The sequence below is a fragment of the Loxodonta africana genome, chromosome X (assembly GCF_030014295.1).
Source record: "Loxodonta africana isolate mLoxAfr1 chromosome X, mLoxAfr1.hap2, whole genome shotgun sequence".
Lineage (NCBI taxonomy): Eukaryota > Metazoa > Chordata > Mammalia > Proboscidea > Elephantidae > Loxodonta > Loxodonta africana.
The window spans coordinates 64,081,059-64,106,520 of record NC_087369.1 but is presented as its reverse complement, the minus strand read 5'-3'; the positions used below and the strand labels follow the sequence as shown (position 1 = coordinate 64,106,520).

Genomic DNA, 25,462 nt, shown 5'->3' with positions numbered 1-25,462 from the left:
CCCACCTCCCATGATTTGGAGGGCAGGAGTTGGTGTGAACTCATTCGCGAAAGCCTGGCAATGGAAAATCTTCTTCCCCCCTTCTGTTGGCACACCAAAGAGTTCAAGCTCTATTTCCTTAGTCTTTCTAACAGCTCATTTTTTGCTTTAAGGGGATACCGCGTCTAACCTGGGGAGTGCTGTTGACGAGCTCATGAGACATCAGCCTACTCTCAAAACGGATGCGACGACGGCGATCATCAAGGTGGGTAGTGAAAAGGCTGTGATCATGTGCATGAGAGCAGTAAAGGGGGAGTTTTTTAAAAAAGACTTGACCTACTGGAGGTCGCTTGAATTTTTGGACTGTGCCTATAAGAGCATTGTGTCGGCTTCATTTTCTCCACGTCCTTGGGTTGGTCCTTTGCAAAAACAATTTTTGTCACTTTAATGCAAGTCCCAGAAAGAAGTCTGTGTTCCTTTTGGAATTTAAACTTTTTCTGATTGAGAATTTTTTTCCCTATAAAAAATAGTTCCTCCATTTAATGTAAGTAAACATCTAAGTATTGCTTTTTTGTGTATATTTATAAGTACCCAAGGCTTAGCTTCTGTTTATAAAAGCATGTTACCTTTCTAATCTTTGTTTCTTGACTTTTTTTTTTTCACATTTACTAGCCCTGCCATTTGCCTTTTAGGATTGTCGAAACTAGTGTATGAGTTTCTGGTACTTGGTGAATTAGGACATGTGTATAAGATATATATAAAGGATTTGGGCAAATGCACAACATACAGCAAACGCTCACAAATGTCATCCCCCGTATTCCTTGATTACTAATAATCTTATTTCCTGTGACTTTCAGTTACTTGAAGAAATCTGTAATCTTGGAAGAGACCCTAAATACATCTGTCAGAAGCCATCAATCCAGAAGGCAGATGGCACTGTCACTGCTCCTCCCCCGAGGTCTAATCATGCTGCAGAAGAAGCCTCTAGTGAGGATGAGGAGGAAGAGGAAGTTCAGGCCATGCAGAGTTTTAATTCTACCCAGCAGAATGAAACTGAGCCTAATCAGCAGTAAGTGTTCACTAGACAGGCTCTTCAGCCTCGTGATTTTGGGCATGTCACTTCTCTCTGAATCTCAGTTTCACTTTTCATTTATAAAAGTAAGGAAGTTGCATTAGATTAAGGTTCTTTCCAGCCCTGATAGTCTATAGTTTTTTCTTTCTTTGACCCCCCTATGTGTTATTTATGCTTTGGTACTTAATTATATTGGTTGCTTTTTAGGAAGCTATCTTTCTTAAAAGCTATTTGTGAATGTAGCTGCTGTGGAACACAGTTCGGCAATTCCTCAAAATGTTAAACATAGAGTTACACTATGACCGAGCAATTCCATTCCTAGATAATATACCCAAAAGATGTGAAAGCAGGGACTCAAACAGATACTTGTACACCAACGTTTATTGCAGCATTATTCAAAATAGCCAAAAGTTGGAAACAACCCTAGTGTCTGTCAACAGATGAATGGATAAACAAAATGTGGTATATCCATACAATGAAATATTATTCAGCCATAAAGAGAAATGAAGTTCTGATACATGCTGCGACATGGATGAACCTTGAAAACACTATGCCGAGTGAAATAAGTCAGACCCAAAAGGACAAAATATTATATGATCCCACTTATATGAAATACATAGAATAGGTAAGGGCATAGATATAAAAAAAGTTTATTAGTGGTTACCAGGGGCTGGGGGGAGGGGCAAGCGGGGAGTTAAATGCTTAAGGGGTACTGAGTTTCTTTTGAGGCTGATGAAAAACATTTGGAAATGGATAGTGGTAATGGTTGTACAACTCAGTGAATGTAATTAGTGTCACTGCATCGTACACTTTAAAATGGTTAAAATTGTGATGTCTTGTTATATATATTTTACCACAGTAAAGTTTAAAAAGCTGTTAATGAAATTGAATCAGAATTGGTGGGCTTTCCACAGAGGACTGATTTTTCCTTTGTTGATTTGACATTAGGTATTATCTTCCTCGACTGCTAGATCGTTTCCATACATGAACACATATGAAAGCACATACGTACTTTTGAAACCTGTCTCCTGTGAAGTCCTTAAGAGTTGCAGGGATTATTTGTTGGTGTTTTTGTCGTCGTTCATATTATTACTGTTTGTTCCTGATCAATCAGAAGGCTTTGAAATGTACTATGTCGTTATAACCAGGCACTGTAGATTTTCTTTCTAGTTTTTGTTTATTTGAGGTTTGTTTCACATAGGAATTGACCTTGGATGGTAAGGTCGGAGGGAGCGGGGATGCTTAAACAAACACTGATGGCTGGTAACAGAAAGTCCACCGGGCTCTTTGAGCTTATTAGTGTAGTTCACATGAGGGGATGAAATCTAACTACGTAGCTATAACTCTTAAGCACTTCCATGTTGGAAATAGATGTGACCCTCTGGACATAATTCGTTCATTTAATAAATGTTCTTTACACATTCTTTTGGTATATAGATACGGAGTTTTGAGGAAGGCATTGGCATTTTAGGCTTGGGCTGTTCCTAAAGGGTGGCTTGGAACTTAGGTGAGAGAAGATTAAGGTGGATGTTCTCTTTTTCTGAAAGAGAACACCCTAGAAGAAAGCAAGACTTCATTTGCAAAGGAGTAGTGCTTCCCTTGCCACACTTCTGATTGTCAGTGACCTTGCTAGGATAGGGTTTCTTTTCCTGGCTAAAAACGGGAAGAATTCATTAAGCAAAGTTTGTTTGGGTTGGGTTGGTGGGTTGTTCGTTTTTTTTTTGAGTCATACTGTGTATATCCATCGGCCTGTAACTTCTCTACCTGACATCTAATGTCCAAATTTTAAGCTGTTGTAGTAAATTGACATTCTCTCAAGCTCCCTGTATTTCTTCACTCTCTGTGCCTTTCTTGGGATATCATGTATCACTGTTTTCTCTCCTTAGTGAACCCCCATTTTATCTCCCACTTCTGTCTACTAAAGTCCCATCGTACCACCTTAAATGTCTCATTCTTAAAGGAGCTTTCCCTTTTACCTCCAAATGGGAAGTTGATCTTTTGTGTTCTTCCAACAGATTTTGTTAAAATTATTCTAAAATATAAAAAATTATATATTCTCACGGTTTCTCTCGCTAATCTGTAAGCTTTTCAAGGACAGGGACAATTATTCATTCAACAGTGTATCCCTGTCACTTTGTGTCTATAAGTTAATCAGTCAGTAAATGTTTATTTAGGGGTTTAATGGAATGACTCGAGCACATTAGATTTAAAAAAAAAAAAAGGATACCCTAAATATTAAATTTGTATGCCGGGAGAGCTAGGCCTAATAAGAAATGAATGAGAAGATAAAGTAGAAATCCAGATCCATAACATTAATACTTTCTACCATAGTGTTACCAAAAACGTAACAGTAACGTTTTTGGTAACACTATTTTTGGTTTACCATAGTGTTATTCAGATGTATCTTCTAAGCTGCAGAGGACTCGGAGTTGCTGTCCCATGGTACGAGTGTTCTATACTCTGCGTGGCATGGGTGTTGGTCACTGTCTCATTTGCATAACATCCCAAGAGTCTCATAAATATTGACACATTATGTACTTACGCAATTTGCAGAAGCCTAGATTGGGTCACTAAGTGGGTTATTAATGTTGGAAGAAAAAGCAAGAAACCCTAAACTCAAGCTCCATTTTAAAAGCCACAATTTATTACAAGGAAAGTTTCTTTTATCTCCTTATCCCTGGAAGTTGGCTATGTACTTTTTGCTAAAATAAAATAGGTAAGAGGCTTAGAAAGATTTGGAACGTGTGCCATCCCTCTCCCCAAAAGTCTCCCTGGAAGTTGGCTATGTACTTTTTGCTAAAATAAAATAGGTAAGAGGCTTAGAAAGATTTGAAACATGTGCCATCCCTCTCCCCAAAAGTCTTGACTGCGTCCCTTCCACCCAATCCAAAATTATTTAGTGGGGGTCCCAAACAGAAATTTCTGTCTTCCATCCCCTCATCTGCTTCCTAATGGCTTACATACACACAAGAGAGTAAAATTTTCCAGTATTTTTTATTGCTGTATGGTTTACATATAGTAAACTATACATGGAAACCCTGGTGGTGTAGTGGTTAAGTGCTACGGCTGCTAACCAAAGGGTCAGCAGTTCAAATCCACCAGGCGCTCCTTGGAAACTCTATGGGGCAGTTCTACTCTGTCCTATAGGGTCGCTATGAGTCGGAATCAACTCGACGGCACTGGGTTTGGTTTTTGGTTAAACTATACATGTTTTTTCAACTACCCCCACCCTAAAATGAGGTAGCTTCCAATCTTATTTCTATAATTGTAGAATAATTTTGCCTATTTGAGAACATGACATATAAATGGAGTTTTATGTATGTAGTGTATTGGATCTGATGTATGTACTTTTTTTATATCTAGCTTCTTTGCTCAACATGTTTTTCATCCATGTTGCATTTATTTTCATTGCTGAGTAATAGTCTATTGTATGAATATCCTACAGTGTTTATCCAGTCTCCTGTTCATGGCCATCGGGGTTGTTTCTGGTTTTTCCCAGGCTAAGACAGTGTTCTTTTCCTCATTTTTTCCCCCCAAACCAAAAGTTAGTATTTGAAAATGGTATTTGTACTTGTTCTTGAGATACATGGTTTTGTGCTGGAGATACGAAATAAGGAAATTTAGGCAGTATGGTATACTCCAAGTACATGGGGTACTGTTGCACATTCAGAAATGTTTATCACAAAACCAAGCCCGTTGCCATCAAATCGATGCCACACATAGCGACCCTATAGGACAGAGCAGAACTGCTCCATGGGTTTCCAAGGCTGTAAATCTTAATGGAAGCAGACTGCCACATCTTTCTCCTTTGGAGTGGCTGATGAGTTCAAACCACTGACCTTTTGGTTAGCAGCCGAGTGCTTAATCAGGGTTCCAGTTTATCACAAGTAATTCTAAATACTTTTGGCCTTTTTCTTCTGCTTTCTAAATTGTTTGATCCTAGAAAAACTGATACAGCTGGGAATGAATCTACTTGCTAGTTAGTAACTAGGATTTTTAGTTGGTGCACCATGATTCATTTTTTGGTTGATTCCATTTAGTTTGCCTTTCTAACTTAAACCACCCATCTGTCCTATTTACCACTTGAAAGAAATGGGTTATATAAGTGCATGTGGCCTTTGAAACTTGAATAGCAACTCTCTGGGTTTAAAGGCAATAAGTGCAGAGAAGCAGCTGTTCTCTGAATTGTGGCGCACTGGGCAGACTCCTTTGCCAAAGGCAGCTGTATCTTCTCAAGGACTGGACGAAAGGCCTGATTCTCCCTTCTCCCTCCTTACCCCTTCCCCTACCCACAAACCATGAGATCTGTTGCCGTATACACTGTACTGTTACACTCAGTTAGAATCCTTTATTCCTGATTAAGTGCTCTAGAACCATAAATACATGTGTGAAATTGACCAGGGCCTTTTTTGGGAATATACTATGTTTTGAGGAGGGGTGTTGAGACGCAGGGAGTTCTTAATTTGACAGTTACGGTAAATTATTTTATTCACCATGAGAATACAGTCTTTTATTAATTGAAAGATGCTATGGATCAAAGTTTCATATGAGGCTAGGATTAGAATGACTTTTCTTGAAACCAGTCAGTAGGAGAAGTTTTATTGCAGAGAATTGATCGTTTTTAGTATTCCCGAGCGTGGGAGCCAAAAGATGAGGGTAGGGAGAAAAAGTGGTTTGTTTATTGAACAGGTTTGTTTTCAGATGTGTATTAAGAACCACTGTTGGTTTGCTTTCTCTCTTGTTTTCGTCCCTAACTTCCATCTAGCAAATGAAGGAATCATCTGGATCCTATTTCATGATATTATTTAGGCTCTTTGCCATCTTATTTGACTTATGCAAAGAGGCAGGTATTTCACTGGGATGAAGCCACACTTGTGCTCCTTAGCTGTAGAGGTGATCTCTGGATTATTTCCAAGAAGGCGAAGCCAGACTGGGTTAATTGGTATAAGCAACAGGGCTCTGAGGAAGAGCTTTACAGTTGAAGAAAGGTTTGTGATCTTCCCATGGAATCTGCTCAATCCTGGCTTATAGGTCCTTCCTTTGTACAAAGTTCTTCTCCACATTCTTCACTGAGCACAGTCACCCATCCTACCCAAACCCTAACTCTGGGTATTTTTTTCACTGAAGTAATTTAAGGGACCTCTCCACTCTGTTTGCCTGTTCTGCATTTTGCTGCTATATGTACTCATGCCTGGCAAATCTTTATTCACATTTTCTTTCTCAGAGGTGGTAACTATTTACTAGATTCTTGACAACTTTCTTATCTTCTCTCTCCACCTATCTCTCTTTCCTTCCCTTCCCCTCTCTGCACGCTTCCACCCCCCATCCCCCCAATTTTTTTTTCTTCCAAGGGCCTATGTCCAGAATGCTCCTTATTATATAACTTTTTCCCCTTCCTGGAGTTTATCCTTGGGTAGATTGTGTTTTATTTGAATATACTTTGTGGTGTTTTTTTCCTCTGTTTCTTTTTTGCAAAAGCCAAGGTGTAGCCATTGGGTTAAAGACTGCATTTTCCTCAGTTATGGCATTATTGCAGCCTTCTCATCTGCAGTGCAGCATTGCAGTATCTGAAAAAGCATAAGACCAGATCAGTTTTTAGATAGTTCAGAAACTTTCATGCCACAAGTACAGATTGTTAGGGAAGGAGGCTTTGAGTGTTGCCTTCAGGCTTTGACAAGAGGATAGATGGAAATCTGACTCTTCTGAATGGTTTGCCAATTTAATCATGGATTTTTTTTTAAACAAATTCCATCTCCTGATTTCCAATTTTAAACTTGATGCAAAAACATGGTAAGATGTTTGTTTGTCTAGCTCCTTCGTTTAAGCAAATGTTTAGTCTTTTAGTTGTATTAATTTTTAAATTTTTGATATTGATAAATCCCCCTTCAACAGTAGTTTGCCTAAGATAGGATAACTTGAGATAAATACAAATGCTTAGTTAACTTAGAAAAAGACTTAGAATTCCATGCTGTGTCCCTTTGCTCATTCCTTTCTTTTACACCAGTATTATGAATTTCTGTGTAACTCACTTTTTCATCCTTTAACAGGGTTGTTGGTACAGAGGAACGTATTCCTATTCCCCTCATGGATTACATCCTTAACGTGGTAAGATTCATCCTAGGGCAAGCTGAGTATAGGTTTGTGCTTTTCTGGAAAATGTATGGGTTTACCAAAGAGAGAGAGAGTACAGTGATTTCTATGTTTATTTTTACTGGGACCCTTAAAGTGCAGAGCAGAGGAGAAAGATAGGCAGACCTGTTATTTTTATTCTGTGAGATTGCTTTGCCAAAAATTAGCCATTATTCCCCCTTTTTTGGATGTTCCCAATTCTCTTCGTTGTTCCCATTGATCATTGGAATCCTAATGGGAGGAGAATGGGGTTTGTTACGCCAATCCAGTCAGTATTAGCAATTGTTTATGTTCTCTGAATGTGTCCAGCATATAGTTTTTTCATTAACTTCTCTTTATTTTAAAAAATGTGGTATCTCTTACAGGAAAAAGTGAAAAGTTTGAATTTTCTTAGAATCGTTTATCTGTTAAATAAAGCCCTTTTACTCAGCATTTGTTCTAGCCTATTTACCACTTCCAAGACTTCCAGAGATTTTTTTTCTTTTGCCCCCATTTTACCTTCTTACCCTTACAAAATGCTTTGTTCAGTCTTAATCACTCTTCTAGAGTTCAAAGGTTTATTTGTATTATGAGTACATTTTGGGGAATGCATCCATGATGCTTGCCTCTAGTAGAGAGACAATATATTATGATGCAAGGAGAACTAGATTTAAAAATTAAGAGATTAGTCCTGATTCTGCCATTAATTCATATGGTGTGGCCCTTGGCAGGTCATGAACTCTGTTTTCTCAAATTACCCAACTTTAGATGTGGCTGAAAACACAGAATGGCAAGCAGTTGTAATTACTCTTTTTTTTTTTCTCCTGGATGTTTTAAAGTCCACATCATGTATCTATTCCTTTTTACCTGAGATTTTTGTCTTCTAGAAAATACCTATTTTATGACTACAAGGCTACCCCTGTTCTTACTCTAAGCTGGCCTTTTAGTTCCAAGTATCAGGCTGTTGTTTTTTTGTTTTGTTTTCCTATGTTCATTACCTAGATGAAATTTGTGGAGTCTATTTTGAGCAACAATACAACAGATGACCACTGCCAGGAATTTGTGAATCAGAAAGGACTCTTGCCTTTGGTTACCATTTTGGGTCTTCCCAATCTGCCCATTGACTTTCCCACATCTGCTGCCTGCCAGGCTGTTGCAGGTGTCTGCAAATCCATATTGGTAAGAAGCATCTGGCCAAATATTTTCATTTTTTTTAGAAATCTATTTTGCCATACTTCCATATATGTGTTTTTACTGTGGTGTCCATTACCTTCAACTAAAAAATAATGAAATTTGTGTTAATTAACAAGTGAATTCTGTGACTAATGTTATTTCTCATTGAAATATCAAAGTGTTCCTTTGTTCCTGGGTTTGGTATGTAGTTCTAACATCATTTGAGTTGTTTGGAGAGGAAAGTAGATCTCTAAGCAAGTTTTGCAACTGTCATCTGCTTTGTCGTGGGTGCTTTTTAACACATTCTGGTATGTTTAACCTTTTTTCTTTTCTTTTCAAGCTTGAAAGCTCATATTTTTAAGCATAGATAATTGACCTATAGTTCATTGATCAATCAAATCTTGCCCAAAATGAAGCTACTTTTTCTGGCTGGGATGTGCACTAATAAGTAATTTCTGCTAAAAATGAGAAATCCAATTGGTTACAGGTTTAGAAAGATGTATAATTGTGTCATATCTGCATTTAATGTTTTATTTTGCTTTACTTTTTACAATATTGAGTTAAGTGTTGTTCATAAGAGAGAGGAAAAGGACTGATCCATCTTTATTCTGCTTCTAAGATACTGTACGGAAACCCTGGGGGCATAGTGGTTAAGTGCTACCTACGGCTGCTAACCAAAAGGTCAGCAGTTCAAATCCACCTGGCGCTCCTTGGAAACTCTATGGGGCAGTTCTGTTCCATAGGGTTGCTATGAGTCAGAATTGATTCGAGTTTGGTTTTTTGGTTTACCATACTATACAAGGATGGATAGATTTATTTAAAGCCATGCGAAATGCATATAATTTCTCCAGTCTCTAAACAGCAAGTAATAGTGTTTTACTATCAGATTTTTCTCTAGACTTGAAAAGATTAATATGTGTGTGTGTATACGTATATGGCTAAGGTGACCTGGTTGCGCAGTGGTTAAGTGCCCAGGTGCTAACTGAAAGGTCAGCCATTTGAACTCACCAGCCACTCCACAGGAGAAAGATGTGGCAGTCTGCTTCCCTAAAGATTACAGCCTTGGAAACCCTATGGAGCAGTTCTCCTGTGTCCTAGAGGGTCACTATGATTTGGAATCATCTTTACGGCAACGGGTTTGGTTTTGGTTGGTATATGTATGTGGCTAGGTGATCCCTCAGTTGTCTCATGAAAAAGAAAGCAGATGTTTAGCTGATTCCTGAACCCAGGATTATCCCTCTTGTTTTAGGAAGAAAACAACATTGTAATAGTGATTCACTTCCATGCTTTGGAACCTTGCCTAACATTGCTCTGTGTTAAGCAATATTTGGAACCAATTAGTAACCAAATTCTCTTGGTGAGGTTCCAAATGGAAAATATAAAAAGACCTTTTTTACACTGCTTACCTGACCTCCTCTAAACCCAAATAAATAATCTTCCAGCATGGACTCCTTACTATAACAGTTTGGTCATCACAAGATTTTAAGTATAATTGGCTCACCAAGTTTGAAAACCTCTGATTTGAGAGAAGTGGTATGTTGCTTTAGAAAGGGGCTGTGAGTTATGTCATAGCTGGGTTCATATTTCATCTCCACTGTTTACAAGGTGAGAGACCATGGCCAGGTCTGAAATTTCAGAGACTTGTCTTCCACTTCCATTGTGAGAATTAAAGACATGATGTATATAAAGTTCATTATACAGTAATTTCTTTAATTACTATTTTTCTTCCAGACACTATCACATGAACCTAAAGTCCTTCAGGAGGGTCTCCTTCAATTGGACTCCATCCTTTCCTCCTTGGAGCCCTTACACCGTCCAATTGAATCCCCTGGGGGTTCAGTATTGTTGAGAGAGCTGGCTTGTGCTGGCAATGTTGCAGATGCTACCCTCTCGGCTCAGGCCACACCCCTGCTACATGCTCTCACTGCTGCCCATGCCTACATCATGATGTTTGTTCATACTTGCAGAGTTGGACAGGTAAGAATAAACAATGTTGGTTTAAAGCCAGTGAAATACCTAGGGCATATATATACCTAGCATGCCTACCCTTTTGGCAGGTTATGTCCTAGGCTGGGTTCTCTGTAGAAGCAAAACCAGTGAAGTGTTATATATTTGTGTGTGTATACATATGTATGGAAACCCTGGTGGCATAGTGGTTAAGCGCTATGGTTGTTAACCAAAAGGTCAGCGGTTCGAATCCTCCTGGCACTCCTTGGAAACTCTATGGGGCAGTTCTACTCTGTCCTATAGGGTCGCTGTGAGTCGGAATTGACTCGGTGGCAGTGGGTTTTGTTTTTGGTATTTTATATGTATGTATATATACACACACACAGATTTATCTCAAGAAAATGGCACACGCGGTTGTAGAGGCTGGAAAGTCCCACGTCCGTGGGTCAGGTCTCAGGCTGGAGGCTTCTCCTGATTCGGGGGCTGACTAACCCAAGATGGGCTGGTCAGAGGGTAGGCTGTTCGCTGGCTCACAGGCCACAGAAGCTGAGGAATCCAAGATAGACAGGTAAGATGGTGGGCTGCAGAGGCTGAGGAATCCCAAGATTGGTAGGCAGCTGGCTCAAGTCCTAAGAACCGGAGATCAGATGATGACAAGCCAGATGCAGGGGGCGGGGGGTGTGGGGGTGTGTGTGTGTGTGTGTTGCAGACCACACCCTGAGGAAGCTCCTCTTAAAACTGATTGGCTAATCATATCAGATCGCATTATAGGGGATGACTACATCATTGCATGACTGCCAAACCCTGAGAATCATAGCCCAGCCAAGTTGACACACAACTTTAACCATCTCAGGTGACTTAGGTTTGCTTCAAAGAAGCTATCTAGTTTCACTCCAGAGCTCTCACTTAGTCATTGGTTTGTATGTTTTTTTTGAGAAGTTGGGTGACATACATTATAATTTATTGTGTGAAATGAGCCTTCTTGAGAGTGTTTAAGAGATTGCTGTAAATAATTAACAGACATTACTTAATTGATCTACAGCATGCATATAGGCCAACTAGGATGTATGATCACCCTTTTTATCAGCTAAACCTCAATTGAGTGGTTCATCTCACCCTATTATTTCCTAATCTTTAATAAAGTGCGTGTGGTCCTGATGATGGCATGACAAGAAGGAAATGTGACCACAGAACATTTGAGCCAAGAGTAATTAACATAAAATTACTAAAAATGTTCTTAGTACCAAACTCTATGCCTTCATTCTATGATGTTTCTCTCTTGTGGTTCCAGAAAGAAGGCTTGTGTGTGTATGTGTTTTCACAATCGTACCGCCTTAATTCTTAAAGTCATTAGTTCTAAAAATTAATAGCCCTGTTCTGTGCTGTTGAGCAAGAGTGTATTTTCTGCCAACCTTTGGATCAAATCAGAAATCAAAAGCACAGTTATAAGCTAATTAGAAAATAAATTATATAACAAAGCTTAGGGATTTGTATTTTCTCTTTATTAGGGATTACGTATGTTCTCTTTATTAAATGAAATAAAGTTAAGTGTTGAATTTAAGGACTAAATAAATAAAAATATTTATCAAAGAAAATAAATCAAAATATTTACCAAAGGAAATTAGAAAGTAGTTAATGAATCTACAGAATTGTTGCTTTCATTTAGATAAACAGGGTTGCTTGTGATTCCTCTCTTTCACTTAAAAGTGATTGGAAACGAAATGCGATATTGAACACAAATTACAAAAATTGTAAGAGAATACCTTGTGGGACTATGGATTTAAATGTGGAAATTTTAATGACATGTACAACTCTGTAAGAATAGTATTGAAGGAAAAATAGAATCCCTTATCCTTCTGAAGTTGATTTTGAACATAATTGCTCAGAGAACAGCCTGAAGGTGAGCTTCTTTCCACTTTGATTGCAGAGTGAAATTCGTTCCATCTCTGTAAACCAGTGGGGCTCTCAGCTGGGTCTGAGTGTTCTCAGCAAGTTGAGCCAGTTATATTGTTCGTTGGTGTGGGAAAGCACTGTTCTCCTCTCTCTCTGTACCCCAAACAGGTAAGGGAATGGTCATCTCATTTTATTACCACTGTTATTCTTTCTGACTAAAAAAATAAGCTTTAGTCAGAAATTGTTTTGGTCAAGGATAGGAGGGTATAATAAAGAATTCAAAACCTTCCTTGTCCTTCCCACTTAACACCGAAGAGGCTTGCTTACAAATTGTAGCATCTTGTGCATCTTTGATCTGATAGCTCAGTTACGCTGTGTCAGCATGGTAGATGTTTAAAATTTGCTACTATTATTAGCCAGGTATAAGAAATTGAACTGGGAAAACCTTATTGAGTGCTACCTCAGGCATTTGATCATTGAAGATGCTTTATTACATTCAAGTTAAGTATTTTTTGCTAGGGGAGGGATGTTGGGCCAAGCAAGATAGAGACAATGCAAGTAAGAGGTAAGCTATCAATATTTCTTTGCTCACTGTTTCTCTTGTTGCAGCCTTCCATCTGGGTGTGAATTTGGCCAGGCAGACATGCAGAAACTGGTTCCAAAGGATGAGAAGGCAGGTACGACCCAAAGCGGAAAAAGATCAGGTAACTCCAAAAAACTAAAATCTTAGTCATTAATTCTCTAATTTCTGTCCCCGTGCCTTTATAACTCTTATTTTAAAATTAAAACTGTTTTTAGTCATCTCTTAGTCATAGGTACACGTTATTTTCCAAAAGCTTAATTTCATAGGTTAAAAATGGTAAATAGTTGTTTTAACTGGCAAGTAGCTATGGAACACTTTTGGAACTGCCCAGTCCAATATGGTAGCCACTAGCCACACATGGTTATTGAGTACTTGTACTGTGGCTAGTATGACTGAAAAACTTGAGTTTTTAGTTTTAATTAGTTTCAGTCAACTATTGGAAAACTTTTAAGTATGTTTGGAACAATATGGGTTTGTGAAATTTTCAACTAAATTTTATGAAATATAAATTCAGATAAAATATTTCAATAAAAATATAATGTTTGAGTTGAGATGTACAAAACAGATGCCAGTTTTGAAGAGTTAGTATAAAAAAGAATGCAAAATCTCCATCATTTTTATATTGATGAGATACTGAAATGACAAAATTTTGATTATGTTGGGTTAAACAAAATATATTATTAAAAATAATTTTGTTTCTTTTTACTTTGTAATGTGGCTACTAGAAATTTTAAAACGTGTGTGGCTCACATTATGTAGTGCTCCTTTAAAAAATTGATCTTATGTTAAATTACAAAAAAAAAAAAACCTATTGCTGTCTAGTTGATTCCAACGCATAGTGACCCTTACAGGACGAAGTAGAACTACCCCGTAGGGTTTCCATGGCCGTAAATCTTTACAGAAGCAGACTGGCACATCTTTCTGCCCTGGAGCAGCTGGTGGGTTCAAACTGTCACCCTTTCAGTTACCAGCTGAGCACTTAATCACTGCACCATCAGGGCTCCTAAATCACAAAGTTCCAAGTTACAATAAGCAGAGATTATATACAATTTCAGATCCTATTGCAATAAACCTAAAATTAATAAAAGCAGTGTCTTTAGAAAGATATTTTTTTCCCTATGTATCAGATTTGCTATGTGGAGATTACTGAGGATAGATAAGCTGGGAAGGAACTAATAAAGATAAAGCAAACAATTTATGAAACAACAAACAAGGACTCAATGACAGCTAGTTATTATGAGGGAGGGGTAGAATTAATAAACACAAACCTTTGGCAAGACTAATTTTGGAGACCATCTACCCATCAAATTAAATTTAAGAATCTCAGATTTAGTCAAAATACACCAAATTTAACTCAAGGAAAGAAATAATTTACTAAGAACCAAGAATGAAATTAGATTTTCCATACTGCCTGTCCAGCAGTCCAGATAAAATTTTTCCATCAATTTCTTTCACACATTTAAGGAAGATGACTCAATGTGAAAGTAGCAGCAACAGCAGCGTCAGAACCCGTCTAACTTAAGGGGGGAGATAATGCAAATCAAGATCAGCAGCCCAAGTCTGATCCCTATGAGATGGAGGCCAAATAACACCTCTACTCTCACAGCATTTTTACCAGTTCTGACACCAGCCGTCCTCCCCCACAGCACTCTCTACTTCTCTGCTGGGTTTGATAATCTGTTGCATGGCCACAGAGAACTCCCGAATTCTGTTTAATAAGTGCCTTATTAAGGAAGTAACAGGATACAATTCAGGATCAGGAAGCTTGAAGGCAAAGTCTACATGGCCTTATTGCTTCCTTATATATGCAGATGGGGAGCAAGATGGAACAACTGGAAGTATGGATGCTTCTACCCAGGGCTTATTGGAAGGCATTGGCTTAGATGGTGACACATTGGCTCCCATGGAAACAGATGAACCTACCACTTCAGACTCTAAGGGCAAATCTAAAATCACACCAGCCATGGCTGCCAGAATCAAGCAAATCAAGCCTTTGTTGTCAGGTGAGCGGGTTCTCATCTTTCTGTGTCCTTTTTTGACTTTCTGAGCCTTACCTAGTCCTCAAACTTATACTGATATGGTTAGGCTGTATTGTTTCCTTTAAGAAGTTTTAAGACTCTGTGACTCATTTTCAGGTGTACTTTGTTGAGTGCCTACTATGTGACAGGCTCTGTAAAAGCTTCTAGGGCTACAGAGATGAGGCAGTTCCTTCCTAAATGCTATGCCTACTTTCCCTGTTTTTCATTCTACCTCTCCTACTCACTTTTCAACTACCTCAATTGGCTTCTCCTATCATTCCACTGAAATGTCTCACAAAGGTACCTATAGCCTCCTTATTAAGTCCATTGGATATTTTTCATTCCCTTTCTTACTTATCTACAGTGTGATAGTTGACCTACCACTTCCTTCTAGAAATACTCTTCCCTTGGCTTTTGCAATTTTAACTCTCCTGATTTCCTGTTACCTGTCTGGCTACTTCACCCTATCTCTTTTTCCTTTCTCTGTCCCCAGACCTAGCCTTTCTTGTGTCTAGATCATGATGACATAATGTTTATGGAACTGTGACAATATTATTTTCATTTTAAGAGTAATAAGTATTCATTGTGGAAATATAAAAGTACAGAAAAATGTCTAAAGAAAAGCACGGAAACACTCAAAATAAAAATTTGGCACATATTTTCTTTCCCTTTTCTATGCATTTCCTTTACACATCTTTATAATTGTATTCTGCTTTTGTTGTTGTTGTTCAACAGTATACTGAAAAGCATCCCACAAAGACAAAATTTTTAAATGCCCATAATCTACCTAACACCTTAAGAAAGCCGCTTGTAAAGTTTTCATACTTTTCATATCACTTTTTCCTTTGGGACTACATATTTAATGTGATCAGACAGTATTATAGTGTGTATGTTGCTCTTTTCTAGGTTAAGTAATTAAACATTCTTACTGTTTTTAAAGTTTTCTGTATACATTTTAATCGATTCTAATCCAGTAGAAATATCATTTAATTAACCAGTATATACCGTTTTGCTTTCTATAAAGGTGGTTTCACTTTATAACCCCCCAACAACGTGAGTGCTTAACTTTCACATTTGTTATATATTGAATGCCAGCACAATTTTCTGTCTTCAAAATAGGCATTTGTTCCCTATGGAACAGCTATTCTTTTCTGCATTATTGTATGTAGTATAAATCCAAATAATTCATAAGTGTTGTGTGAGAGGAAGTGGTCAATCATAAAAATGTATTGATGGTAATGTGTCTACTCTAGCTTCTTCCAGATTAGGCCGAGCACTTGCTGAGCTGTTTGGACTCCTTGTTAAACTTTGTGTGGGGTCTCCTGTCCGCCAGAGAAGGAGCCATCATGCTGCCAGTACCACAACAGCACCGACACCTGCTGCTCGATCAACGGCCTCAGCTCTCACTAAGCTCCTCACAAAAGGCTTATCTTGGCAGCCGCCACCATATACACCCACACCCCGTTTCAGGTAAAGTTCTGCTTGAGATGCAGGGAAAGTTTCCGTAAGAAGATCTGATTGGTTCCTTCTCTACCTAAATGGAGAGTAAGCCACTGAATTGGAGGATTTGGAAGTTCCTTGTTTACTCTCCATGTGTATTCCCAAATAAAGTTTAAAATAATTATTTTGGCTGTACCTAGTCTAGAACATAGAGATTTTAAAAGCATTTGTAGTCAAACTGCATTTCAATAACCTTATGTTTAGTGGATCTAAGAGTAGATGGGAAGTATAACCTTTTTTGCCTCTACATGCATTTTCCATTACTTCTGTGTCTGTTTCAGACAAGGTTGCATTTTTTGCTTTTTTCCTCTTTCAGGCTGACATTCTTCATCTGTTCAGTTGGTTTCACATCCCCAATGCTGTTTGATGAGCGGAAATATCCTTACCACCTCATGCTGCAGAAATTTCTCTGCTCTGGAGGCCACAATGCTCTTTTTGAGTAAGGATCAAGTTACTTTGCTAAGAAGTATTTGTTGGAGTTGGTCTTTTCTGTGTGCCTTATCAGTCCACAACTTTGCAAGTCATATATGCTTGGAACTAGCCATGTTTGTCTCCATTTTCCTTGGAGAGTGGGATTCATCCTATCCTAGAGGTGTTTGTAAGAGTTTCTGCTTTTCCTCATTTGGCTTCCAGTCTCTGGTACATATTTTTCTAATAGACTTGTCTCTTTCCATTGTTTTTCTGAATATGATAATTTTTATGGTCAGAATCTCTTGGTCAGAAGATTTGAAACTGAGTTTCACTGGTTTAACCAAAGGGGCTTTAAAAGTAAAGCTGATACATTTTGGGAAGATTGGAAGTAATAATTCTAAGATCAGGGACATCCTTTCCCGATCTGAAATACTAATAGTCTCTCTACATACCTTCTCATTCAACTTAGAACTTTCAACTGGGCCCTGTCCATGGGAGGCAAAGTTCCCGTTTCTGAGGGATTGGAACATTCAGACTTACCTGATGGCACAGGAGAATTCTTAGATGCCTGGCTTATGTTAGTGGAGAAGATGGTGAATCCTACCACGGTGCTTGAATCTCCACATTCACTGCCTGCCAAATTGCCTGGAGGTGTCCAGAACTTCCCACAGTTCAGTGCCCTCCGCTTCCTTGTGGTAACTCAGAAAGTAAGTATTCAACATTCTAGAACCAAGAAGTATTTCTCTTGTTGAGTAGTTATTCTCCATTCTGTTTTCTCCTACTTAATGAGATAACTTGATTGACAAAGTGCCATTAGATCCTACTCCCAGATAGGTCTGCCTTACGGAAAGGGATAGGAAACCATTTGAGAATTTTCCATGGTGGAAACATTTGAACTGTAAATTTGAGATTGGTACTTCCAAGTTGAGTCGTGTCCTTTTTCTGTGATTCCGTAGGCCCCCTTAGTGCTGACCTAGGATATTGGGGGTTTTTGTTGTTATTGACACTGACTTATTCCTCCTGAGACTTTGAATTGGGGAAAAATTATCTTTACACAGTTTTTCAAATAACTTACAGGCAGCCTTTACTTGCATCAAGAACCTGTGGAACCGGAAACCCCTGAAGGTGTATGGCGGGCGAATGGCTGAGTCCATGCTGGCTATCTTGTGCCACATCCTCCGAGGAGAACCTGTGATTCGAGAGAGACTGAGCAAAGAGAAAGAAGGGTCTCGAGGAGAAGAGGATACAGGGCAAGAAGAAGGCGGCTCCCGCCGGGAACCTCAAGTCAATCAGCAACAACTGCAACAGGTACGGTGTTGACCTCACACTGAAGGGACGAGACTGTACCTAATGGAGCGTCGTGCCTGTGAGTTTTCCAAATTCACCCTAATAAGTGTCTGGCCCACCAATCTCTAGACTGTTAGCCAGGAGATATGTTTAAATTTACTTCCTCTTTTAATATTTTTTTCTTCCAGAGGAAAGCTGGAGTGTAGTCCCAATGCTTTGCACAGGTGAAAGATTTGTGTTTTCCCAAGCATGTTGTTTAGTATTTCACAGTATTCTCAGAAGGCTGCTGCTGCCGTGTTCCTTGAAAACAAACTGTCCTCTGCTACATTCCAGTTAAGCTGCAGAGGGAAGGGATATTGTGACCCCAATTCATTCTTCAGCAAGAGCTTTCTGAAAGCTTAGTAACCTACAGAATTTTTGTTTCATTTTCTAATAAATGCATAAACCACATTTGGAAAATTGAAGTCTAGACCCTGCTACATAAACTTCAGAGCATTTTAGCATTTTCCTCCTAGAATTTGTGTGTGTGTGTGTGTTTGTTCTCTTTATATTTAGAATCCTGCTCAGCTCTGTTTTCTTAGTATGTATGCCACATTTATACTTTCCATATAATATTTGATGTTTTGTAATTTTTATTTTAAAATTAATAAATGCTCACTATAGGAAGTTTGGAAAACCTAACAAAATATAAAAAGGAGACATTCGTGTCACCATATAAGATAGTTATCTCCTTTTTACTTAGTTCTGTGCCTAATTTTACATTGTTATTATCATACAGTTTGTTGAATTGTGTACTGCTGTCATTAAGAAAATGTTTTTTATGACCATCTATTATTTTTTATTGCTGGATGTTTCGTCTCCGTGTTTGATGTTATATAAAGCTGTGGTGTATAGTTTCCTTATGTACAACTCAGAATATTTCTTAGTGGTAGAGCCCTGGTCAGTTTTTTAGGCTCTTGTTCTGTTGCCAGTTTGTTTTCCAGAAAAGTGGGGCCAGTTTATACTTCTGTGAATCTCAGTCTTTTGATTATAACAACCTTGTTAATTATAATAACCATCGACCTTGTTTTTTTTTTTTTTTTTTTTTTTTAGAGAATAGAATTGAGAATCACCTTGGTTCCTTGCCTCAGTGTGTAGCTCTAACATTTGAATGCTCTGGAAGCACCCAAGAGAAAGGATCATTTTTATCTATTTATGTTACATAACTGACTTGATTTATAAATGTTTTCAGATCATATGAAGTTAGAAAAACTTCGAGTTTCCATCTTGAAAGTGTTCCTTTATTCAGTGCATTTGAATTTCTCTATTTTGGTTGTGAGATCCTGCATTCTTTTTGTAGCTAATGGACATGGGCTTCACAAGGGAGCATGCCATGGAAGCCCTGTTAAACACCAGCACCATGGAGCAGGCCACAGAGTACCTTCTAACCCACCCTCCTCCAATCATGGGAGGAGTTGTTAGGGTGAGTTGGCTCAGGGCAGGGGCTTCAGTTTTCCAGGGCATTGGTTTGACTGCTGACTTGCTTTTTTTTTTTTTTTTGGCCCCCTTATGGTTCTATGACTGGTCTTCCTTTCTATAAAGCATCACTCATTTCTAGAGTTCATGCCAATATGTAGTGAGAATGTAATGGGCAGAGCCTTTCTATCCCCCAGCCAACAAATTAACTGGTCTTTGTTTGCAGAAAAAAAGAACCCTTAAGTTATACACTTCACTATCAGAAGGCAATAAAACAGACATTCTTTTCTGAGGTGCACCTCACTGCTTAGTCAAAACAGGTGGTCACATTGCAACCCTTATTCTATATACATCATTATTTTTGTTTTGATTTTCCCCCTTTGTTCTTGTAGTGTTCAGATAAGCCTAGTTGAGTTTGGCTTTAGAGAGCAGCATTCAGACCCCTTCCTTTCTTCTCTGTTTCCTTGTGAGTTGGGGTGGCCTCATTGGGTTTCTTTGATTTGGGTGGGTTGCAGTTGCTGGATTTTCTGTTGTTGATCTGTAGGATCTGAGCATGTCCGAAGAGGACCAGATGATGAGAGCAATTGCCATGTCTCTGGGACAGGATATCCCAATGGATCAAAGGGCAGAATCACCTGAGGTAACTAGAAAACAGGGCATCCAAAAGGCCTTGGCACATTAATCTTCACATTTAATTAGTATTTCTGTGTACATTTAGCTACTACTTCAAAGTAATTGATGCATTTAAAGTCTAGGAAAAGACATGGGAGTATGAATTCATCCCAACCTCACATCACTGAGTTACCTTGTATTGACCCGAATCTTTAGGTGAGACAAATGAAGCATTCATCTTTATTGACAAATAGGAGAACCAGTATATACATGGTATAGTGCCCATTAAGCCAAACTTAGCTGTCTGTTCCTAAGTAACAATTACTCCGATTTACTATACTGGCAGAGAATACAGGAAAATGTCCCAGAAATGATTATGTTGGAGTTTGTGTAGGCTACTGCAAATAAAATGGTACTGCTGTGGAGTGTTGGAGGTGTCCTTCATGCTGCTTTTCCTGTCTTCCCTTAACTTGTGTGGCTGCCCTCCTCCTACTTGTTGTCACATCGTGATGACAGTATCAACTTCTTGAAGAGAAGGCGGAGGATATTCACATGGTGGGGCAAATATATTCTTAATGGTTCCTGTCCTCTTTCTTCCTCCAAATTTCCCCATATGCTATCACTCTTCTTTCCCTGTCTTCAGGAAATTGCTTGCCGGAAGGAGGAGGAGGAACGAAAAGCTCGTGAAAAGCAGGAAGAGGAAGAGGCTAAATGTCTGGAGAAGTTCCAGGATGCTGACCCATTGGAGCAAGATGAGCTCCACACTTTCACAGATACCATGTTGCCAGGCTGCTTCCACCTCCTTGATGAACTGCCAGACACAGTATACCGTGTATGTGATCTGATCATGACAGCAATCAAGCGTAATGGAGCTGACTATCGTGACATGATTCTGAAGCAAGTGGTCAATCAAGTAAGCTCTCTAGGGACCTGAAAAGAGGGGCACGTGAAGTGCTTTTCCTATCATCTATCAAACCTGGTTTCTAAAAAATCAGTAGTTTTGTATTCTAGCCCATATAGGTGTATTCTCTTTGAATTCTGTAAACCTGGTAATCTGGGTCTTGCTTGAACCTTTCCTGCAACAGTGAATTTAACTATTTCACACAAACAAAAAACAAAGTCTTTAACTAAATAAATAAATAAAATCCACTACAATCAAGTCAATTCTGACTCATAGTGATCCTATAGGACAGAGTAGAACTCTTCCATAGGGTTTCCATGGCTGTAAATCTTTACAGAAGCAAACTGACACATTTTTCTCCTGGGGAGCGGCTGGTGAGTTTGAACCACCGACCTCTCAGCACAACCAGGGCAAAAAAAATCTTTTAGGATTGGGGGGGACAAAATAAAGCTATCTTTTTTTTTTAGGCACTTAATTTTTCTTAGATTCATCAAAAATGTCCAAAACATGTCACGCTCTTAAGCCAAGTAAAGCCCTCTGAATTATCAGGAAATAAATGTTTTTCTCTCCCGTGTAACAACCGCTTTAACACACGAGTCCTCATCCCAGCAAGTACTGGTGACGAGGTGTTTGTTATTTTTTTCAGACAGTATGTTCTTCACTGTGGAACTGGTATATGCTAATCGTAGAAGTAGAATAAGAAATAAATTGCCCCAAATACACACACCTAGACATAAACAGTTAGCATTTTTATTGTTTATTTTACTTTGTTTTAAACCTATTTCGTATTATCAGTGAATGCATCGGTTGGTATATGCTAATCGTAGAAGTAGAATAAGAAATAAATTGCCCCAAATACACACACCTAGACATAAACAGTTAACATTTTTATTGTTTATTTTACTTTGTTTTAAACCTGTTTCGTATTATCAGTGAATGCATCGGAGGTAGTGGGAGTTATTGGAAAGGTTCAGAATGTTTTGACAAGCCTCATCTCACTCTATCTGATTTGGCCACTTTTCTGTTTTTCTAGGTATGGGAAGCTGCTGATGTACTGATAAAAGCTGCTCTTCCCCTGACAACAAGCGACACAAAAACTGTGTCAGAGTGGATCAGTCAGATGGCCACCCTGCCCCAGGCCTCTAATTTGGCTACTAGAATCTTGCTTTTAACACTGCTTTTTGAGGTAAGATTTAGAGCATGATAAATCATATCTTTAGGGCCCTCTCAGTCACCGAAGAATTATGTAACACCTACCATATGAGGCATTGAAGAAGGTAACAGAAATATAAAGCATGTTCCCTGTATTTCATAAGCTCAAAATTTTTTGATAGGAAGGCGGGGCCAAGATGATAGAGTAGTCAGAAGCTTCCGTTGATCCCTCTTACAACAAAGACCCAAAAAAACGAAGTGAAATGATTATATATGTAACAAGTTAGGAGCCCTGAACATCAAAGGCAAAGTTAGAAAATGGACTGAGTGTGAGGGGGAGGGGGAGGGAGAGGGTTCAGAAGCAGAGGGAAACCTCTGGTGTGATCCCCTGGAACGAACTTGGCAGGGTTGGTGGTAGTATTTCGGACCGAGTTTCCTTAGGAAGAGAGAGAGCCCTATAGCCTAATCACACCTATGGAAACAGAAACTAGCGCTCTCAGCAAAAGCTATGTACTTCCGTTTATTTAACTGTGCCCCCAACCCTGAAGCCAGTTTCAGTGGCTATCAGTTTCCCTGGGCCTAAGATAGGTCCTGATGGACACCCTGAGCCATTCTCCCAGCCTTAGAAAAGGAATAAATTCACAATTGGGAGAATAATAATCTACCAGCTCCACTAAGCAGGGGAACTCAGGATATAAGCGGCTCCTGTCCAGGCACAAACAGTCCATGGACTTTAAATACCTTTCACCTCTTCATGGACCTGTGTGGGCCCATTTCAGGAGAAGAGGCCCTTGTTGGCAGACTGCAACTGTTTCAGCTCTCTGGTGAAGAAGTGGGTTTTTCATGTTTGACACCACTTTGCATATTAAAAGGGGTCCTTACCTACCCACATCAGAGGGACCAGGGACTATTGGCTCCACCCACTTCACCTAGCCACCGCATCAGGGGTCCAAGGACAAATGGTAACTCCTAGTCCTTACAACCAAAAGCATTGGGTGCCCATGATCCAGCTGCAGAACACACCCAACCTGTGCATTCTAGTCAGCAGGGATACGTTTTCGTCACAGATAGGTGGGGGACAGTTGTCAGCCCCCTGCATTGTTCATGGCATGACCGCTTGCTGCAAGAAGATTCCTGTGCCTACACCAATCAAGCATGCCTCTCTAAGACTGTAGGCCAGAGCATGTACCACACACTTGATGACCAAATACTTGGACACCTGAGCAGAATCTATACAAGAAGAGTGATTGTACTGCTATGATCATATACCTGGTAAAAGCTCAAGCCATCTGGCGACAGGACGTTAGAGCTTCAAAGGTAAAAATAAACAAGCTTGCTCACTCAGGCAACCTATTTGGGCATCTCAAAACAAAACAAAGCAAGCAGCTACGATAAACTAAGCAGACACAAAATAATAAAATAACTTATACAAGGCTCGGAGACAACAGTCAATATCAAATCACATAAAGAAGCAGTCCATGATCACTTCAAAAACCTCTCAAAACAAAGAATCAAGGAATCTTCCGGATGAAGGTTTCCCTGGAATTCCCAGATGTAGAACACAAAATACTAATATACAAAACTGTTCAAGAGATCAAGAATGAGATCAGGCAGAAATGCACAACAGTCCTTACAAGTAAAAGCATTGAGTGCCTGTTGTACAGCTGCAGAGCCCACTCGCCAGAGTGCTCTAGAGAACAGGGACATGCCTTCCTCCCAGACACTCAGGGGAAGGTTGTCAGCCCCCTGCCTTCCTCAGAGTGTTACCCCTGCTGCTACCAGAAACTTGCGCATACACCAATCACCACTGCTCCTCTAAGATAGTAGGTGAGAGCCGACACCACACAGTAGGTGACCGACTCTCAGGACACCTGAGCTGAATCTATTCAAGAATAGTGAATGGACTCCTAGGCTTATATACTTGGTAGCAGCTCTAGCCATCTGGTAACAGGACATTAGTGCTTCAAAGGCTCCAATAATCAAGTTAGCTCACTCTAGTAGCCTATTTGGGTATATCAAAACAAAACAAAGCATGAAACTAGACACAGTGAGCAAACATAAAATAAATTAATACAATAACTTATAGATGGCTCGGTGACAACTGTCGATATCAAATCACAAAAAGAAGCAGACCATGACTGCTTCAACAAACTGCCAAAACAAAGAAACAAGGACTCTCCCAGATGAAGAGGATTCCTGAGATTACAGATGTAGAATATAAAAGATTAATATACACAACCCTTCAAGACATCAGGAACAACATCAGGAATGAGATCAGGCAAAATACAGAACAAGCCAAGGAGCACACAGATAAAGCAGTTGAAGAAATTCCAAAGGTTATTCAAAAACATAATGAAAATTTAATGGGCTGCAAGAATCCCTAGCGAGGCAGCAATCGGAAATTCAGAGGATTAACAATAAAATTACACAATCAGAAAAGTCAGTAGAAAGTCAGAGGAGCAGAATTGAGGAAGTGGAAGGCAGAGTTAGTGAGATTGAAGACAAAGCACTTGGCACCAATACGTTTGAAGAAAAATCAGATAAAAGAAATTTTAAAAACTGAAGAAACCCTCAGAATCATGTGGGACTCTCTCGAGAAGAATAACATGCGAGTGATTGGAATAGCAGAACAGGAAGGGATAACAGAAGATACAGAGAGAATTGTTGAAGACTTGTTGGTAGAAAACTTCCCTGACATCCTGAAAGATGAAAGGATATATATCCAAGATGCTTGTTGAACCCCATACAAGGTAGATCCCAAAAGGAAGTCACCAAGACGTATAGTCGAACTTGTCAAAACCAAAGATAAAGAGAAAATTTTAAGAGCAGCCAGGGATAAAAGTCACCTACAAAGAAGAATCAATAAGAATAAATTCGGACAACTTGGCAGAAACCATAAAAGCAAGAAGTCAACGGGATGACATATATTAAGCATTGAAGGAGGAAAATTTCCAGCCAACAATAATATATCTAGCAAAACCGTCTCTCAAATAGGAAAGCAAAATTAAGACATTTCCAGATACACAGAAGCTTAGGGAATTTGCAGAAACAAAACCAAAACTACAAGAAATACTAAAGGGAATTCTCTGGTTAGAAAATCAATAATATCAGATATCAACCCAGCACTAGAACACGGGACACAGCAACCAGATATCAACCCAGATAAGGAAATCACAAATAAAAATCAAGATAAAAAATGCTCAAAACAGGGAATCAGTGATGTCATCAAGTAAAAGATGACAACATTAACTCAATAAAGAGGGACTAAATAAAGTAGGCATAGAACTTCCATAAGGGAGAGGAAATCAAAGCAACATAGGGAGATACAAGTTAAGTTTACACTTAGAAAAATAGGGGTAAATGTTAAGATA

At 39.0% G+C, this 25,462-nt stretch overlaps 1 protein-coding gene across 23 annotated transcripts in view; it reads left to right on the top strand.

The window, feature by feature from the left end:
- Positions 1-25,462, top strand: part of HUWE1 (HECT, UBA and WWE domain containing E3 ubiquitin protein ligase 1) — a 216,804-nt gene that overhangs the window by 119,205 nt on the left and 72,137 nt on the right. For 22 of the 23 annotated variants that reach the window (XM_064278338.1, XM_064278345.1, XM_064278346.1 and 19 more), the window contains 16 exons: positions 153-244; positions 837-1,048; positions 7,099-7,156; positions 8,162-8,338; positions 10,064-10,309; positions 12,207-12,340; positions 12,782-12,876; positions 14,567-14,758; positions 16,027-16,243; positions 16,590-16,712; positions 17,154-17,391; positions 17,762-17,992; positions 19,311-19,433; positions 19,971-20,066; positions 20,682-20,951; positions 21,973-22,125. In XM_064278338.1, coding sequence (XP_064134408.1) covers positions 153-244; positions 837-1,048; positions 7,099-7,156; positions 8,162-8,338; positions 10,064-10,309; positions 12,207-12,340; positions 12,782-12,876; positions 14,567-14,758; positions 16,027-16,243; positions 16,590-16,712; positions 17,154-17,391; positions 17,762-17,992; positions 19,311-19,433; positions 19,971-20,066; positions 20,682-20,951; positions 21,973-22,125 — 2,657 coding nt within the window. The remainder of the gene's footprint in view (positions 1-152; positions 245-836; positions 1,049-7,098; positions 7,157-8,161; positions 8,339-10,063; positions 10,310-12,206; positions 12,341-12,781; positions 12,877-14,566; positions 14,759-16,026; positions 16,244-16,589; positions 16,713-17,153; positions 17,392-17,761; positions 17,993-19,310; positions 19,434-19,970; positions 20,067-20,681; positions 20,952-21,972; positions 22,126-25,462) is intronic. The other variant, XM_064278332.1, reaches the window with a different exon arrangement.